The 19,414-nt window shown below is 41.6% G+C and overlaps 2 protein-coding genes across 2 annotated transcripts in view; both read left to right on the forward strand.

Moving 5' to 3' along the window:
- Positions 1-98: 98 nt before the first annotated feature.
- Positions 99-3,328, forward strand: LOC306747469 (uncharacterized protein; the record flags this gene model as incomplete). Its single annotated transcript, XM_079230526.1, has 5 exons — positions 99-275; positions 414-1,103; positions 1,461-1,871; positions 2,376-3,109; positions 3,307-3,328. 5 exons carry the CDS (start codon positions 99-101, stop codon positions 3,326-3,328), a joined length of 2,034 nt encoding a protein of 677 aa, XP_079086652.1.
- Positions 3,329-4,310: 982 nt separating this feature from the next.
- aqr (aquarius intron-binding spliceosomal factor) overlaps positions 4,311-19,414 on the forward strand; it is a 44,912-nt gene continuing 29,808 nt past the window's right edge. Inside the window, exons 1-18 of the mRNA XM_079216306.1 lie at positions 4,311-4,391; positions 4,855-4,911; positions 5,158-5,198; positions 5,294-5,329; positions 5,418-5,538; positions 5,699-5,839; positions 6,773-6,841; positions 6,969-7,069; positions 7,186-7,262; positions 8,146-8,210; positions 10,305-10,421; positions 10,534-10,647; positions 11,097-11,200; positions 13,867-13,969; positions 15,614-15,734; positions 16,386-16,527; positions 17,071-17,249; positions 18,276-18,443. Coding sequence (XP_079072432.1) covers positions 4,317-4,391; positions 4,855-4,911; positions 5,158-5,198; positions 5,294-5,329; positions 5,418-5,538; positions 5,699-5,839; positions 6,773-6,841; positions 6,969-7,069; positions 7,186-7,262; positions 8,146-8,210; positions 10,305-10,421; positions 10,534-10,647; positions 11,097-11,200; positions 13,867-13,969; positions 15,614-15,734; positions 16,386-16,527; positions 17,071-17,249; positions 18,276-18,443 — 1,831 coding nt within the window. The 5' untranslated portion in view covers positions 4,311-4,316. The remainder of the gene's footprint in view (positions 4,392-4,854; positions 4,912-5,157; positions 5,199-5,293; positions 5,330-5,417; positions 5,539-5,698; positions 5,840-6,772; positions 6,842-6,968; positions 7,070-7,185; positions 7,263-8,145; positions 8,211-10,304; positions 10,422-10,533; positions 10,648-11,096; positions 11,201-13,866; positions 13,970-15,613; positions 15,735-16,385; positions 16,528-17,070; positions 17,250-18,275; positions 18,444-19,414) is intronic.

Raw genomic sequence — 19,414 nt, forward strand, 5'->3', positions numbered from 1 at the left:
AATGTATTTAGGTTTTAATGCCTTGTGTTTTTCTCTAGGGTCTAATGAGAGGATAACAACTTGAGGGGAAGAAAAAAAACGAATGAGGTGATTTGAAAATGCATCCGTGTCCGGCTTGTCCAAAATCTTTCCCATCACCCTCTAAACTTCAGAGACATTATGTCATCCATACTGGCCAGAAGCCCTTCATCTGCACAATCTGTGGAACATCTTTGACCCAGTCTGGTCATTTAAAAACACACATGCAGAAATTCCACCATCCACGGCTTCCAACAGTCGGTCTCCAGGATGGCATTGTAGCACGTAACCAACAAGCAAGTAATCCTAAACCAGCTGCAGGGATTACCGCATGGCGTGGCAGTTCTAATTGCAATGCAATCCCTTCGACTGTGTCATCGTCTGTGGCCTACCAGCTACAGTGGAAAAGGAACCCTGTGGCTCACAAAACTGTAAATCCACCAAAGAATTTGCCTCTTGAAAGTGATGCCTTGGTGACTCAGAGCAGTGTCTCGAATATTAAGGATCCAATAACTCAGGAGCAATCTGTGTGCAGTGCCCACAATGGATACACCTCATTTACTTCATCTCCTCACCTTTGGATTCAACCACCAATTTGTGACAAACCAAAACAATATGAGAGCAGCAGAGGGTCAGGCCAGACTTTTTCTCAACAGGCCTATTCGAAATGCCACCTGCAGTCACAAGAATTTAGCTCCAGCGGACGCAAAATGACTTTCAAACACCAGTGTCCTATCTGTCTCAAAACCTTCTGCTCACCATCCAAATTACAACGGCATTCCCTTCTTCATACGGGGCAGAAGCCCTATTCATGTATTATCTGCTGGAAAGCTTTCAGACAGAAGGTACACTTGAAATCCCATTTAAGTTCACCAAATAAATGTTCACTTTCTGTCTGTACTGAAAGGGAAAAGCATCGGTTTTGTAAGAGCAGACAAACCTACGGTCTGCAGCTTCAGTCGTCATCTCAGCAACGTCCCGCCGGCCATCGCACTCATGGGAATTCCTCAGTGGAACTGGAGTTACAGTGTAACATAAGTGTAAATGCTGTGCAGGACCTGGTCGAGACTGAAATCAAGTCAGAAGTCGCCATAAAACCAGAACAATCTTTCGATACAAGCAGTCAGTGTCGGAGTATTTGTCATAAGTCAGATGAACAAGAGCAGCGATACTTTACACAGAAATCTTTCAAGCCATCTCAGTGCGTGATTAGCAACAGGTCCATGAAGTTGGAAGGTAATTTAGTAGGTCATCATAAAATGTATCGGAACCTAAAAGAATTCGGAACTCCTAAAAACAGCAACAACTTGAACATTTCTGATTCTGAAGAAACAAGACATTTACCTGAACCCAATCTTGCAGATCCCGTTGACCCGAACATCATTGTTAAACCAGAAACATTCAGCGTAAATTGCAGTGATTACAATGACTCTCTTTCTCAGGATTGTGCGGTAGTCACATCAGCAGAACAGCAGAGGGAAGTCTGCAAAGCCCCCACCGAGCTGCAAAAAATACATCAGTGCCATGCCTGTTTAAAATGTTTTCCATCTGTATCAAAACTCCAAAGGCATGTGATGACTCACACTGGACAAAGACCCTTTGGCTGTGAGATATGTGGAAAGAGATTTCGTCAGAAAACACACTTGAGGGTCCACTGTCGCACACACCTGTGGTCTAGATATCACAAACAACGATCATTGTATATCAATCGGCCGCCTTCTCGCAGTGGTGGGTTTAACAGAAGGACTGCAGCAAACGTCCCAGTCCAGGAAACGCTACTACACAAGGATTTTGAGACACACGCTGGCAACGACGTAGTCTCTTTGAAACATCTGGATCAGACCCCCTGCGTGGTAATTGTTCCGAATCACAACCGGGAATCGGATAAGTTGTCGCCACATATCTCAAAGAAAAAGGAGGTTGTGAGAGAGGTTTCTACAGTGACTGTGAAAAGGATACCAATTGCTAATTCAATGCAAAATCCAGGCAACGTGCAACACAAGTGCTTTCGTTGTTTAAAGTGTTTTCCAAGCCCCTCTAAGTTACAAAGGCATGAGATGACACACACAGGCTTGAAACTATTTCCGTGTGTTTTATGTGGGAAAGCGTTTAGGCAAGCTGCACATCTGAAAACCCACGAAAAAACTCACTGTGAGAGGAAACCGTCCAAGCCAGTCAATCAACAGGAGAACATTAGACAACTGAAAGCAGATAGTCAACAGCAGCCATGGATCAGTATTCGGATCCCTCAAAAGAACATATCTGTGAACAAAGGCAGTGCAGAAGATAATGAAGTGAGTGCAGTGCTGTGCACTGGGCATGCAATATCCATCACAAAAGGGAACAATCTCCTTAAGACAAAGTTTGAAAATAACGTAACTTGTAAAAAAAGGAAACTTCACACATGTCGAATATGCTTTCAGGACTTTGCATTTCCATACAAGCTCTCGAGGCACTTGGCCACTCACTCCGGGATGAGGCCATACGCATGCACCTTGTGCAGCAAAACCTTCACACAGCTTGGACATCTAAAGGTTCATGAGCACAGGTGCAGACAGGGTAACAGGGTCTCACATGTTCAAGGAGAAATGATAAATACCAACCATCTCCAGGAGAAGTGCCTTGATGACCTGAGTGGTTGTACAGAGTTTAATGTGGATGCAGGAAGAGAGCAGGTAGAGTCACACTATACAAGTGTTGGTCACTCATTTACTGATCGAGGTTCATCTTGTCTATCTGAGGCAATACACACTGAATGGTTGGCAGTTTCAGACGTAGGCTTACAAGAGGAGAATAATGAATTAGAGAAAAAGCTCAGAGATGATTGTTATCAGGCTGAATGCTACTATGATCAGGCTACAGACCATTGTAGTTATTCCTTTCCCTCTGATCTTTCCTTTGAAATAGATAAGCTTGTCCAAAATCAAAGCATGGCAGCGCCACTTTTCTCACAGTATGAGGGCAATGCACATAATATAGAAATACCATGCCAGCCTAAAGGCGTTACGGCTGTGACAGATAGCAACAAGCTGCTCAGGGATGAACCTGTCACTCCTTTGGTTGACAATCAAATGCAGAAAGACAATTACTGGTGTGAACCTTTGGATGTGTTTGAATGTGACATGTGCTCTGCAAGTCTTAAGAGCCAAAACGATCTCGAGCAACATATTTGCTTAACTGGTGTTCAACCGAAAATGACAGAGTCGGCTAGGAAGCATCGTTGTGACATTTGCTTCAAACATTTTGTTTCTCCCTCTAAACTTGAAAGGCATTATCTCATCCACACAGGTGTGAGGCCGTTTCCGTGTGACATTTGCGGCAAAACATTCACACAGTCAACACACGCCAGAACACATCGACTGACTCATTGATATTAATCAATATTACCATGTAATATTTGTTTTATTTTGTGTAAACATGTATTTATGATTATCATGATTTGTCAGTAACATGATGTGAGTTCGCTGTATGTATGTAAAATATGTATTAGACCTCTAAAAATACAGATTTATATATTTTTGTATTTAATTAAATCACATTTGATTGTGACTCTTGTTGGATTTGTTTCGGCTTTGTTAAATGTATTGTTATAATATTTTATGAAAGCCTCCTCGTACCTAAATTTGTGTATTTTTTACAAAAACGTACAGAGTAGGAACGAAAAACTTGCTTTCGTACTTGGGGACGGTTTTAGGAGACGTACCCATCCAGGAAGTCAGTCGGATTCAGCGCGTTTTGGTTGTGTACATGCGTAACCAGTCGTCTAACGACAGTTACGTTCATGCTTAAATAAACAAAGGTTTGTGAGCTGATTTTGTTATTATCATATATTTGTGTACGCTATGGGGCTATCATTCATGTTATCGTAACTGTTATCCCGGAGTCAGCCTCCGTATTCCAATTAGCTTAGCTTAGCTCATTGCCTAATGTGAAACAGCTCAGGTTAATGTTATCCAGTGTAAGTATGTTATGACGCCTGCTATCTTAATAATACCTCATATACACGTTTAACATTAGTATGGTGCTTTTTAAAGTTCCCGAAAGACTTAAAAATATTAGCGTTATGTTATGAATTACACACATTTGAGCTATTAACTTGACCTACTGAAGTTTTAGCTAACGTTAGCTACACTTCTTAGCACTTCATGTGTATAGTGGCCTCATATTTTAAGGCATTAGTTCAATACAAAAAGCTAAGTCAGAGGCCCGTTGTTGTCTGTCTACGTTAACTACATTTTCCTTCATACAATATATTATGTCCCCCTCAGCCTTCATTGTAGCAGCTTGAGAGGGCCACCATGGAGAAGGAAACCCCCGCTAAGAAGGCTTCAGCGCCTTCTGTGTCTCAGATCAATGCAGAATATGTCACACAGGTAATCATGCATTGTCCATGAAACGTTACACTACAGTTGTGGTCCAGGACTGCGTTGCCATACGTAATCCCATTGTGATTTTATGCTAAAGCGAGAACTTGTAATTAATCTAGAATGCCTTTGAAGTTAACAAGAATGATGCTTTGGATATAAGATCCTACTTAATAGAAAGCTTAATAATATGTGAGATGGGGTAGCAGGTAAATGGGAGGAGTGTGGCTGTGACAGGACTTGAGTGCTGTGGATCACATCCTGTTCAATCGAGAAGAATCATTTTAAATTGGAAAATCTTCCCTTCTTGTTAGTTCACTATTTAACCAGAAAAGTATAAATTCAAACCTCAAACGTATATATCTAGTCAAACTGTACACCACTCTGTAAGGACATTAGTTGCACCGTATGAACCATGAATGTTTATGCTGCAATGTTTTACTACAATTTATGTTGTTATTTCTTGTTTCAGTTGGCCAATCAATATTGGGCTCCACATGCTAAGAATAAACTACCCTTTGACCCAAAGGTGAGTTATATGCATTGCTGCATCTAAGATGTGTCAATATAATTGTTGTAGTTTAACTGATTTTACAAAGTAAGTTGCAAACACATGTACTGTATTTATCATAGTATTAGTTACTTGTGTGTTTTAGTTTGATACAATATAATAATGAAGAGTAAAGGGCTGCTGATAACGGTCATTTTAATGGGGGGGGTTCACTGTTTTTGCTTTAACCCCTAAGACTTATAACATTCTCTTCTGTTTGTTTAGGTGATGGAAGATGTTTATGAAACAGAGATTCTCAAGTCCAAGTAAGTAAATATATATTATATTTGCCATAAACTGATGTGTTTAATCCAATGAACACATGTTGCACTTATTTATCTTCTTTCCCTTACATTTTCAGATTTGCCATCAGAAAAATCATGCTGCTTGAGTTCAGGTGGGATACTTCCTCTTTTTATGAAGCAGTCCTTGAGTAAAAAAAACTAGATGGATATATATTCCTAAATTATTTTCTCCTCTTTCAGCCAGTATCTTGAGAACTATCTGTGGGTGAACTACACTCCCAAGGTGTCCAGCAGTGCGTACCTCATGTCCATTTGTTGCATCGTCAACGAGAAATTCCGAGAGAATGTCCCAGCTTGGGAGGTAAGAAATGCTGTGCCTCATCTAAGACTAACTGTCATTGCATGGTGACCCCAGCGTCTGAAGAGACGTATATACGAGTAACTGTAAAACTGTACTTTCACCATCTTTACAGTTCAAATTGATGCCTATATTTTTTTTTCTTTTGAATTGTGTATGTCAGGTGTTCAAGAAGGAGCCCAGCCATTTCCCATTCTTCTTTGAATGTGTGATGGAAGCTGTATTGGCAGGGGAGGAGGCTGTCCTCACTCTGAAGGAACAAACTGTTCTGCTGGTCTTCTTGGACCACTGTTTCAACAGTCTGGTATGTGCCACTACACTCATATTCAATGTCTATCTAACTTTTGAGTGTTATGCTGCTGCTTTTAATGTCAACGAGGATGTTAGTTTTCATGTCAATACTAAGAATACTGGGGAAAGGGAATGCTAATATTTTGATTACAATAGTTACATGGTGTCGAGGTAAGATGGTTTGTCAAATTAACATGGGTTAAAAAAAGAAAATCTGTATTGCTTATCATATCACAATGAAAGTGAAGAGCAACTGTAGTAATATGAACCACCCTACTGATTTTATTTATTTAAATTTCACATTCATTATAACATGAATCAGGGCTTCTAGACATGGAAATATATTGTATTAGTGTACGTTTGGATAAGACCATTTAAATGCTAAACCTCACATACCAAGTACAGTTGAATATGAGAAAACTTTGATTACTTAATTCACTGTGGTATATTTTTGTGTATGTACAACATCTGGGTCCAGGGACAGATATTATGTCAGTTCGTCAAATACACTAAATATGAAAGAGAACTGTTCTCCATTGTTTGAGAATTTGACTAACCAGGTTTCTGTTTTAAACAGGTTTAGGAGTCTTACTCCTTAACGTAAGCAATGCCAAAAAGCCTTCTTGAGACAATTATTGGTTATATCCACTAGGGGGCAGTAGCAGACTAGGCAGTACCACTTTGGCCAGCTACCACTCCTCTGCAGCCGCATTAAACCACAGGGAAGCACTGCAGATGTCTCACTATCTGCAGTGATAGCCTCCTGCACTTTGATTGTATCATATAAAGCCCTCTAAATATTGCAGTTGCAGACTTTTATTCGGGGCTGAAGTGTAATAAAAATCTGTCATACACATGCAGTGCATTTTGACAACTGTGTGTGTGTCCGTGTGTGTGTGTGTGTGTGTGTGTGTGTGTGGTGTGTGTGTGTCCGTCCGTCTCCCAGGAAGTAGATTTGATCAGAGAGCAGGTGCAGCAGCTCATCTCTCTGCCTATGTGGATGTGCCTCCTTCCAGTAAGATGTCAACCTGTTCCCATAATTACTTTTTTTTTCTGGTTGTTATTGGCACACCCCAATTAATGAAGTTGTTGGATATTTTCATAGATAGATTGACTTTTTCCCCCCTCTGTCATGTTTGCAGTCGAGGCTCCAACACGAGCTTAAGAAAGTTCCAAAGCTGCAGAAGTTCTGGAATCTAATCAAGAAGAAATTTGAAAAGATGGATACTGACGCAGCTGAGCAGTAATATTGTTTTCTTTGCTTGGATGTTCCGTTCTAGGCAGACTACAAAATTGTGTTTTGTATCCCATGAGTTTCTAAGCTTTCTTTCTGATTTGCTTTATTTGTGTCTTCCTCAGGGCAAAAAAAGAGAGGACCTTCCTCTCGGCTCTCATTAAAAAGTTTCTTGGAGTTCTCACGTCAATTCCGCCGTCAGGTAAACAGTGAAAAATACATTTATTTCCCTCGGGATATTCATTGTTGTTGTGTCCAACTACAAACATGGATTTCCTTCAGAAAGAAGAATCACCATTAGATCTTCGTCTTATTTTATGGAAAGAAAATAATGCAATATTTTACTCCAAATATGGAGTAAAATGAATAATCCCGGGGCACTCTGCTTGAGGCTTTTGTCCCAAAGCAGGTCTTTGCATGTGCTCTCTTTATCTTTCCCAGCATGATTCATGTATTTAAGTGCTTCTAGAGCTTGCACCGTGTCGGAGAGCACATCTCTTCAGTCCAGGGCCGTATTGCCAGTATGAAATTCAGTGTTACCCGTTGTTTCACTGGTCCAGTTGCACTCCTCCCTCCCTTGAGTTGTGCAGCTGCCATACAGCCACCGGCTCTGACTACGCTGTTGTAATGCAGGCCGACACAGAGGCCCCCCACCTGAATGCTAAAAACAGAACATGTGTGTTTAGGTGGAATTCAAGTCTGACAGAGTAGATTACAATCTGAAGCCCAGCAGGATCCACATCACTCTATTGCGTGCTGCATGCCTCGACTTTAAGCACACACACCTACACACCAACATGCTTAATGAGGGCTGAGGTCCCAGCATGCTGCTGTTCTGGCAATACAGTATCTCATAGTGAGGCTCACACACTCAGCATGGCACCTTGGTGTTGTCCACATGCGTTTGCTGTCCTCATAACCTCAGTGAAAAGTACACAACCCCCTTTCCACTACCACAGCTCATCCTTTTTTTTGGCCTTGTATGTTCACATAGTCATGTTGCTCGACTTTCAGATTGCATTAGTCATTGACAACATGCATTCCCTGAAAATGAATAAAACGTTAACCTCCTTCCTCTTCCATAGGGCCCGTATCCATGGACAAAGTGCATTACTGCGAGAGATTCATTGAACTCATGATTGATTTGGAGGTAAGACATATCCTCCCATTGCAAAGCTTTTTTTCTGTTATTTATTTTTCAATCTTTTGCCATTTGTACTTCTTCTCTCTCTCTAGAATTGATGATGCACTCAATCCTCGCACTGACTAAGCAGACAATAATTTCCACTGTGTATGTGCTTTGTATTTGCTTAATCATGGTATCCTGTTGAAAGAAGCGGTGTAGACATCCGTCTCTGCAGAGCTCATTTGCCTTCTGTCCTTCAAACTTCCAGCTAACTCAGGTCCACAGACAGCGGCTAAATGTCCAGCCTCAGCTCCACGCTGTGCGTCTCTGTCATTGTTTTCTGCAAAGCTCAGCAGTATTTGAAACGGCACTCTTTGATAGGAGTGTATGAGGTTATTTTCAGCCTTATGACTTTTGACATCTGGTAATGTGCAGTGTCTGCTATACAAAGGGGTTGTGACCTGAGACCCAATCCCCTTCTGGAATTATGCCAGTGTCTGAAGGAGTTGATAAGCGCACGTTTGATTTGTATTATTCTATTAACAACAGCCTGTTTTTAAAATATCTCACCTTAAATTTGCTTTGTCTAAATACACACTAGCGTTGGCCATATTGTGGTAGCTGTTTTAAAAGCCTTGGTTCTTTCTGCTATAAGACATTGTTTTCTTTGCTAATATATGTATTTACTTATTTTTACTTGTTGAGATTGGCTAATATGTGGCTATACACTCATGTAGGAACAATGTCCTCTTGCTAAATTAGATTGGCAGTGTTAGTAGAACCTGTGTCACTGTAGTGGACTTGAAGGGTTTTAGTTACCGGTATACAACATTTGCTCCTATACCACAGAGAGCAATAGATTTAGTTGTTGACACGCAGTGGAGTATATATAGCCTGCTTTTCTGTCACCTCAGTTCCAGAACAAGATGTCATCTTCAGGGTGATGAAATAGTTTGTAGAGATAAGGAACTTCAATGAATTATCATCATTGGTTCATTTAAAAGAAATCATTATAAAAAAATAGAGTTTGACACAGTGTTGTAGGGAGGCAGCCTGGCTAATGAAGTTGGCTATCTGGGGTGAAGACACAATGTCACATGAGATTGTTGCTGCTGCTGCTGCTGCCTGTGCAGATCTCCTGTTTCTAGCGCGCGGGCTCAATACATTTCATCCGTCTGTCCTGCTGACAGGCCGGCCTTGCTGTTCCTGGCAGCGGCTAGTGGCCGGCCAGCTAACTGTCTCTAGAGACATCTCCTGTCCTTCAGCGCTATCCTTTTACAAAGCCTCAGTGGTCTGAAATCCATACTTCCTCTCTCTGATGAGGACCTGAAAATGAATGCAAGGCTAAAGATCCTGGTTTTCATGCCTTTTGTATGCCGGTTGTCAGGGCTGTGTTGAGATCAAAGATGGCTGTTGGATATAAAGGTATCTATTCTCTCTGTTTAGGTATCGCTTGCAGCCTCTGCTGCCTTTGAAGAGCTCTTTTCAATGAATAAAATAATAGATGTTTTGTTGGTGTTTTGCATTTCAGTATCCCATTTCAGTTTCTATTTCACAATGCAGATTATTTTTTTGGGCAGTTCTCTTTCAGCCTTTATAATGTGATATATTGAACCCCTTTTTTGTTCTGTGTGCTGTCAGTTCATGAACATTTTTTTAAATTATATTCCTACCAAAGCAGCGCTGTTATCACATTTTGACAGGTTCTCTGTACTTGCCTTCATGTCACGTATGTGTGCAACAGCAAGCAAATTATCATGGTTATAAAGGTCTTCGTCACATGTCACTGCAAGTTTGCCTCTATCATGTTTCAAAACAACCTCAAGACGAGAAAAGACCGTGGATCAATACAATGTTTGGATAATTATGGTCCATATGCTGGGAAATGTAGTCGTTGTTGAGCCAATTGATTCTTTCGACCCCTGAGAGATGGGGGGGCATCAGACCATTTGGCTTCTCTTTCCTTGTTATTTTGGTCCTGTCTACTGAAGTAGAATTTCCTACAACATATCCATTACCAAATACATTCCAGTTACACACAGTTGTTGTGAGCTTAAAAGTCACGTATGTTAGCCACAACTGTAAGCCTGTTGCAACCATGTTGTCCTGTGTGTTTAGGCCCTGCTGCCCACTAGGCGTTGGTTCAACACCGTGTTGGATGACTCTCACTTGGTGGTCAGCTGCCACCTGTCCAGCCTCACCCATAGAGAGACGGAGGGACACCTCTTCTGCCAGGTACGACACACCAGCAAACACTTGGACTGATTGTATGCAAGCCATCCGAGATCCAAATCCATCATTGCTCTTGCGTTTCATAGAAGTAACTTGTATTGTCTCTTTTCTGTAGTTGCTGGACATGCTGAAGTTCTACACAGGTTTTGAGATCAATGACCAGACAGGAAACGCCCTGACGGGGAAAGAGATGACCACTCTTCACTATGACAGAATCCTCTCCTTACAGGTAAACAGCATACGCAAAAAGGGACAGACAGACATACAGGGGCATATTCTAACATTGTCAGCTGCCTGCTTTTGCTCTGCTGTTTGTTTTCCACTGAAAGTGTAAAGGATATTCTTCATTAATATCTTTGGGTTTTATTGTGCATCGGGAGTATGTGACTTCTTGTTGTGAGAGAGAGCCACATGAATACAAATTATACTGCCAGCTACCAAATAAAATTTTCTTCGTCATGTTAATAAATGTAGGGATCGTTGGTGTTTAATATGTATGTAATGCCACATTCTGGACTATTTTTCTTATTTCTTTCTATAATCATTTTTGAGTTGTTTGTCTTGGTCAAGGTAATGTGGTGTATGTAATAATGAGTAATGTGTTTTTTGTATAGTAGTGGACTGATTTGTATTTGGACATGAGTCTGAGTGTTTTGCTCTGTGTTTTCTGTCTTTCAGCGGGCAGCGTTTGCTCATTTTCCAGAGTTGCAGGACTTTGCTCTGTCCAACGTAGCGGCAGTAGACACTCGGGAATCCTTGACCAAACACTTTGGGCATCTCAGGTAAATCAAAACATCCGGAATGAATCGTGCAAGCAACAAGTGCTCTTGCAGCTTGTCAGTGCACAGATGGAGGGCTGAGGCGGAAGGGTATGCATGATTGGACTGAGTACAATTACAGTGAACTGCTAATGCAAAGAATCAGTTGCACTGGAGCGTTGTTTTTGCTAACGGGACTACTTCTTGATTTGTAAATGTTCTGTTTTTACAATTCTGCCTCATCCATAAGTACTTACTATATAATATCCTTAAGAGAACACATCATCATTTCTCTAAGCGCTTTAGTGGCAAAGAGTTGCACACAAACAAACCCTCCAGCAATTCATCAGCCGATAATATACAGATCTGACCTTTTTATATGAGGTTGATCTGATCACCGAAACATACGAGCCCTAGTTAAGCACACATACAGACTTCCTGTTTTGGTCCGATGTTGCAGAATAGCATCATCAGTGCTGTTGCTGCCCGACTACCCTGCTAAATGGCTAGTGAGCCCTTGAACAGGCAGCTGGTACCAGCGAGAGAGAGAGAGCGGCACGCCTCATTAATTAAATTGATTTGCAGTGGCTTGAGAGTGAACTCTCTGAACAGCTGTGTTTGTCAGATTATATTAGCTTGCCAAAGAGCTTAAAAGCACCCTAACTTTGAACTGACCTGTTTGGGCTTTTTAACATGCGTGAAGGGGAGTGAAAAACAATTGATTCATTGGTAATTTGTAATTACTATCTTGGTATTTTTATATCAAAATGAAAATTCGAAATGAATGACTGGGGCTTTGAAACGGTCTTTAAACCAGCAATGTGAGTGGCTGATTACATATGTTTGTCTGGTATGTGACGTCATTGAGGTGGCCCGTGATGTTTGTATATTCGTCACCTCGTTTTAACTTCTGTAGTGGATTATACATTCTTAAATCCCAAACTAAGTTTCTTTGAGTCAGGCAGAGGGTTATGAGCCGAGCTGAGCTGAATCAGGTAAAGACTTGAGCTCAACTATTTCATGTATTTGTAGAAGCTCTGCTCCTTTTCCCAGAATTAGGGTTTTGAATGTAGCTGTAACTGCATTGTTCGCTGCTCCACAACTGTCACCAAAGCAGCTCCTGGGTAACTCCAAATATGCCGATCAGATTTAACGAGGCACTTTTCATCCAAACAACTCACGCTAATGCCAGTTTATTCCAGCTGCGCTACCCACAGGCTAAGCTCCCAGTCACCCGCCGCTCTGAATTTATCCGCTAAGTCCCCGAAACACACAAACGCAGCATTATTGCTTAGTCTGCCCACATATATATACACACACACACACACACTTTTTTCCACACACTTTCAGTTACATAAAACATGTACGTTTGTGTGAGTGTCATTTCAGGCCAGAGTATGCATTACTTTGTGAAATTATAGCAACATTGAAGAGTCATCACATGTGAAAGTGCCAAAATGACGTGTGTAATTAGTTCTGTGGATTAGTTCTTCAGTGTGGGGCTGCCGTTGGAAAGGGAGTTTAGATTTCATCAATTCCACTCATTATGTGACAAAGAAAAGAAAATAGAATATTTGGTCAAAGTATAAACCACCTTCATTTTCAACAGATTCAGGCAGCCATGAAAGACATTTGTCATAGTTTTTGTTCTTTTTTTTCTATTTAAGAATTAAACAAACAGTTTGTCAGGCTTGTGTTGTTGTCTTATGTTCTGGTTGTGTGTACACAAAAGTATCAAGCTATCTGAAGTGCCCATATCTGACCAGGTTATGTCTTTCTCATTGCTAAGGTGCCTACACGTAATCTTCATAAAGTTTCTGTGTGGTTGATCAAAAAATTGGAGCAAGGGTCAAGACAACCTTTAGGCAAAAGAGTAAACTAACTGAAGACTACTTTCTAGTATGGCTCCATCCTTACCTTACCCTGCCAGCTCAGCTGTCCGTCATGACCTGGACCAGTCATCTCCATTACTCAAAGTTGTCGTTCTGCTGTTATTTTTTTTGCCAAGGCAAGTAGTGTCCACATGACCTATGCCAGGTCAGCTACTGGGCCACCAAACTGCAACATAGGCAGAATTGCCACCCCACTGCCCAAGCGCGACATCGCAAGCAGCAGAATGCATGCACATACACGGATACAATCGGTCAGTGCCACGTGTGGCTGTCCAGGGCTGTCACAATGTGTCCAGGCCCTGTCCTTCGTTGTGTACCAGACCCTGCCCGTGTCACAGTGTGTCAGTCTGATTAAAACAGGTCTGTATGCAGAGAGCCATGCCTCAGCTTTCCGAGACGGAGATGGGCTTTGATTTTCATAATCCTGTCGCATCAGTGCGCCTCGACCCCTTAACACACACATGCTGACAGAGCAGAAGGGAGCCAAAGCAAACGAAGAATCGCTTTGTGCAGCAGTGCTAACGAGCACAAAGAATGTGATAAGGCAGTGTATCGTTACACACATAGTGGTGTCGCCATCGTTCTTTGAAATATCTTTTTTCCGCAGGGGGAGGTAGTGCCTTAAAAGAGAGGCTGAATTTACAATTCTTTTTTCTTGTAAATATGATGCACTAAAGTAATAAAACATCCCCGTTTCAATCTCTATCATCTGGACAAGGGTGTTAGCTAAATGTGTATTCTCCAAATGCAACTTTTCTAGCTGACTAACAACTTGTCTATCTCCCTCTTTCTCCGTAGTCCCAATACGCTCCACCAGGTGGCCTCGTATCTGTGTCTGCTGCCAGAGCTGCCTGAAGGGCAAGACACCACCAAAGACAAGGAAGTTCTCCTTGAGCTGCTGGTAAGTGCAGTCCTGGTTTTCATTAAATGGGTATTTGAGTTTTCAAAGTCTTGGTGCCAATTAGAAAGTAAATACCATGTGAAGTGTCTTTCTCACAATGCAAGATAATTACATCTGTTACAGTGTAATCTTGGATTTAAATGCAGACGGGTACCTGTGATATATGGTTATGACCTTGAGAGAGCTTATAAAATATACAAACTAGGATTTTATTTTGCCTATAATATGGTCTTTATAATATTGCTTTTCACTACATCAAATATAAAAATATTTATCCTTTGCCATTTGGATTGCTTTAGACATTTTTATTGATTATATGGAAATGGTGTAGTTGTATGAGGGAAGGAAGCAATACTTCAGGCACTATGTGTTTGTCAACTGGCAATATAAAGAAGCATAATTGGTATTGGTGCACCTCCACAAACAATGTTAGGGAACAGTTATTTTCCAAAACAATAACTGGCCAGTCAGCGCTACGGCATAATAAGTTTTGTGTTTCTCATTTTAAAGTCATTAATTTAAGCCCCTTGACCTTGGAATATATATAGTATTCCCTCCTCACAGCTCGTCCCTCTTGAATTTGCCTTCTAATCCAATTACTGCTTTATGTGGGCATTTGTTTGACGTAGGGTAAATTAAAGACAGTGCTGATGAGATTGAGACATTTTTTGTATTTTATTTTTAATTATCTCTTGACAGGCTGGAGCGAGTTTGATTGTGCTTTCTGGTTCCTCGTCCCTTGCTCTCCCGATTTTTCATTTTAAAAACCCCTCCGGGAAACTACTGGTCCCTTGTCCCATGCTGGAGACCATTTCATCAAAATGGGTGTTTCAAGGCTGTCCTGCAGTTATTCCTAATTACCCACTCAGACCCTCCCCAGGTCCTCTCTGAGAAGTGATGGAGAAGAGCCGATTCATAATTATCTGATTAGATGGATGCAGGAGACATTGTCAGCAGACTCATTTGTTTGTGCCTGAGGTTGCCCCCAACAACCAACATCTCTGACTGAGTGGATTTAAGAGGAAAGAGCCCCAGGCCAAGAAATCTGGAACACAGGAGCAAAATAATCACACTTTCTGTAGAGAACATATTCAAAAATATGCTTAGGGACCAGAACCCGTTCTCTTTGAGAGGCAGCACTGCTGGTCCACCAGAGCCCATATTTAGGCCAGTTTAGGCTGTTTGTTTCTTCTGGTGGAACAGAGGAGTTGGTTGGTACATCTTTGTCTAAAGTTAAAAGATGCATAATCCTATGTTGCTTTTAATTGAGTACTATAAAATATAACGTGGTTGCTGACATTTCAACATAAACACATGTAAACACATATAATATCCTGGTTTGATAATCCAAAATATGTGTAACTGTTCAGCCCTTAACGTAGCCGTTACTTGCTCATTTTCAAGCGCTCACATTTTAATACACACTGGGCAATAAAAAGCTTTTACTGTGGGTATGATGGGTAAGATTTGATGAGGGGCCTGCTTTGATGGAAATGTTTTGTTCTTTACTTTCTGGTCTGTCTTCTAGTAAGCGAGACGATAAATCCACTAGACATTGAGTCAAAGCGGCAAAGGACCATTTCTTTATTAACCCAATTTCTCTGTTTGTCTTTTTGTCTCTCTCTCTATTTGGCACACACACAGGTGTCCCGTCATGAGCGCAGAATCTCTCAGATTGAGCAATTGAACCAGATGCCTCTTTATCCAACAGAGAAGATAATCTGGGATGAGAACATTGTCCCAACGGAGTACTACTCAGGCGAAGGTGGGTGTTACATGTGTGAATTGTGAGTCGGGTTTTGGGTCTGTGTGAGTTAATGTGCGCTAGAGGCACACATCCTAATTTCAGTGACCAGCCAGTGCCTTATGCCATGTTCACACCAAAACGGTTGCGAATTTTCGCAACGCCACTTCGCCTATATCGCGCCGCAGGTGAAAAATTCGCTCTATGTGGTTAATCCGTTTTTTCGCAACCATCGCTGGGGAAAGGGGGCGGGGCTTATCTGTGTGTCTTGAAAACATTTACTATTTCCTTCATCCACGCTGATTGGCTTTCGCAACTCCGCGTCATGAGAATTATTCGCTGGAGTTGAAATATTTGAACGCCAGCGAAAAAGCGGCGTTGCGACGCCGTTCCGCTTCTATCGCGACGCCCGGCGAAAAATTCGCTTTTTCGCAACCTAACGCGGCTGTGCATTGACTTAACATGTAATCTGGACACGCGAATATTTCGCAACTGTTTTGGTGTGAACACGGCATTATACACCCACACCTTGTGGTATCTCTTATCCTGAGGGCACTCATCTGGCACTGATCTGGCACCTCTCTCAGGGAATCCTCTTTAGTTGTAATCACACACACATTTGGATTATTGTTCACTCTGCTGGTCTCTGTCTGTTCATTTGTGTCTTTTCAGGCTGTCTAGCACTACCTAAGCTGAATCTCCAGTTCCTGACCCTTCATGACTACTTGTTGAGGAACTTTAACCTCTTTCGTCTTGAGTCCACCTATGAGATCAGACAGGACATAGAGGATGTGGTGTGCCGTATGAAACCATGGTGAGATGTCCTCAATTCTCCAGACTAGAGGGACATTTGATCCAGATTCTGTTATTGTCATTTTGGTACACATTTTTGAATCCCTCACATTTTATAAAAACGGATTCAAAGATGTCTTTATCTCAAACTCACATTTTCAGATCTGATTTAGAATAGTATTCTCACCCACTGATTAACATCTTTTTTTTTTTTTTTAGAACAAATTTCTACCATTTAAATCCGCTACAGCACACTTTCTCTTTTTACATCAATGAATGAAGATTATTATCCGGTCTACCTCTCACAAGGTGGCATACCACATTGATAATATTTTATTAAAAGACTGTGACATTTGGGACACCATATCTGGAACCCCATTGCTTAACATACTATGTGATCCCATTATGTCAACTGATGTAGATACTTGTTTGTTGTTCCTGCAAAAGTAAATAAGTAAGCAGTAGTGCCATGCGCTGCCCTAAATCCAACTGATTTCAATCTTGACAACAGCCCACAGAAGTTAGCAGTTGTCTAACTTCCTGTTGCATCTGTCCCTCTATGCAGGCAGTCAGAGTACGGCGGAGCGGTGTTCGGGGGCTGGGCCAGGATGGCTCAGACGATCACCTCTTTTTCTATCGTAGAGGTTGCCAAGCCCAATATTGGAGAGAGCTGGCCTGCCCGTGTGCGAGCTGATGTCACTGTTAACCTCAATGTACAAGATCATATCAAGCACGAGTGGGAAGGTATTAGTCTGTGTTTGGTCTCACCATTGTTGGTAAATCATTTTGGCCAAATCTTTGATATGTTTTAATCACTTTTAATATTTGTCTTTCCACCATTCATATTGCTAATGCAATTTCGCCATTCCACAATTTTTATTTGCAGGGGAAAATTAACAAAAAATGATTCATCCTCATACACCTTATGACTATTACAGATCATTACTCTCCTCATTCATTTCCCCTTGCTACACCTTTTCCTTTCTTCTTTTTTCTTTTATTGTGTCTTCTAGCAGTTTATTACCTCCATAAAGGCATCCCTCAACTCTCACTCTATTCCATCCCACTGAGCCTTGACTCCTGACCCTTAGCTACCTCGTGTCTCTAAAGGCATGTTATGTCTGCGTTGCCTCTACCACTGAGCCTCTGTGTTTTTATTTTCTGATCGTTTTTCTCTTCATCTCTGTGTGGCCATTGTAGATAATGTTAACAGGAGCTTGTCAGCCTTGAAAGACATGATTCACTGGGAACATGGGAAGTACAATAAAGCTTTTGGCATGCCGAAAGGCTATAGCTTTACAGAGACAGCTATAGGATATGTATGACACAAAAATGGTGTATTGCATATACAATTAATATAGAAAATAAATGTGTACTTTCAGTGGGCCAATGCTGCAGATGTAATGGAGTGATCACTGGATAAAAAATGGATATACCTAATATCCAAAATGGATGTCTTCACTTTCCTTATACACTTGTTTTATGGTTTTACTTTCTTTATTGTAATTCAGTGGAGGAGTGAAGTATTACTTCCTTCTATCCACTCGCTCTTCCCCATCGTATAATTAGAGCTTCATGTTTTAAAGATCAGGCGATTGCTGACAGGGTGGTTTCTCTCGCAGCTCCAAACGCCCCCACACTACTACTCTGTCTCACTCCCCCATTACTTCTTTCTCCCTGTGTCCTCTTCCTTCCTTTCCTTACTTGTCTTTAAAAAACCCTTTCCCCTTCTCTCTCTCTAACTTCTCTCTCCATCTTCTTTCCCTCTAGGGCTGCGGAAGCATGATGTTTGCTTTCTAATCACGGTGCGGCCCAACCTGCCCTATGGCACACGCTTCGACCGGCGCCAGCCCTTTGTGGAGCAGACTGGCTTGGTGTACGTGAGAGGCTGCGAGGTGCAGGGCATGCTGGATGACAAGGGGCGCGTCATTGAAGAAGGTATGCTCATATCGGAGCCTTCCTGTATGCACGCACGCGACACATGACATCCATCCGACATCAGACCTTCTACATTCCTATCGACAGTACCTCTGTAGGCGGTCAGACAGGTGTTGTCATGGTGACCGTCACAGTGAGACCTGACCTGTTCACATTAACATTCCATTAACCTGAGGTCAACGACAACACCTGAGAGCTTTGAGCCTTACCCCCTGCTTTTTTAAAATTAGATTTAACTGAAGGTGTGTGTGTGTGTGTGTGTGTGTGTGTGTGTGTGTGTGTGTGTGTGTGTGTGTGTGTCCGTCCACACAGGAGGAATCCCCACAGATCAAATTCAAAATCCCTGGTCTTATGTTTATACAGTAGCATGATCTCTTCTGTTTATTGTGTTGTGTTCTTCCCCGCAGCCCCTCTGAGTGGTTGGTTTACCTAAGCTAGCCTGCAGTCCTGCTATTCTAAGTGTATGCCTTTCCCCTGTGGGAACATGTGTCCATGCACTGAAGCACCCTTTACCATATCCTTTCTCATCTGTTTGGATTAAATATGCAGAGGGCAGAGCTTTCTAAATAGACATGCTGCCAGGGAACATGCCCTGCCAGTGTCAGCTTGGTTAAACTTTCAGATCCCCAACAGGGCTAAGTAGTACTCTAGGTAACTGGGTGGTGCGTGAGACATAAATCACTGGGCTCTTGGTGAAGGTAAGACGTAGAATGAGGTGCATTGTGGGACACTGATAATTGACTCGCAGTGTGTTTATAAAAAACGGGATTGCAGCTCAAATATGGAATATTTGTGTCAAATAGGACATTACAAACAAACAAATTCTTGTTAAATAAACAAATGCAATGCATCTTTGTTTAAATCTAATTGTGTATTAATTTAATCCCACCTTTTCATAACTGACAGTTTAATACAATCCTCACACACCTTGGCCCAGCATTGTTATCCCATTTTGTTAAGGCTGTAGTTTC

The sequence above is a fragment of the Taurulus bubalis genome (assembly GCF_910589615.1).
Source record: "Taurulus bubalis genome assembly, chromosome: 1".
NCBI classification, from domain to species: domain Eukaryota; kingdom Metazoa; phylum Chordata; class Actinopteri; order Perciformes; family Cottidae; genus Taurulus; species Taurulus bubalis.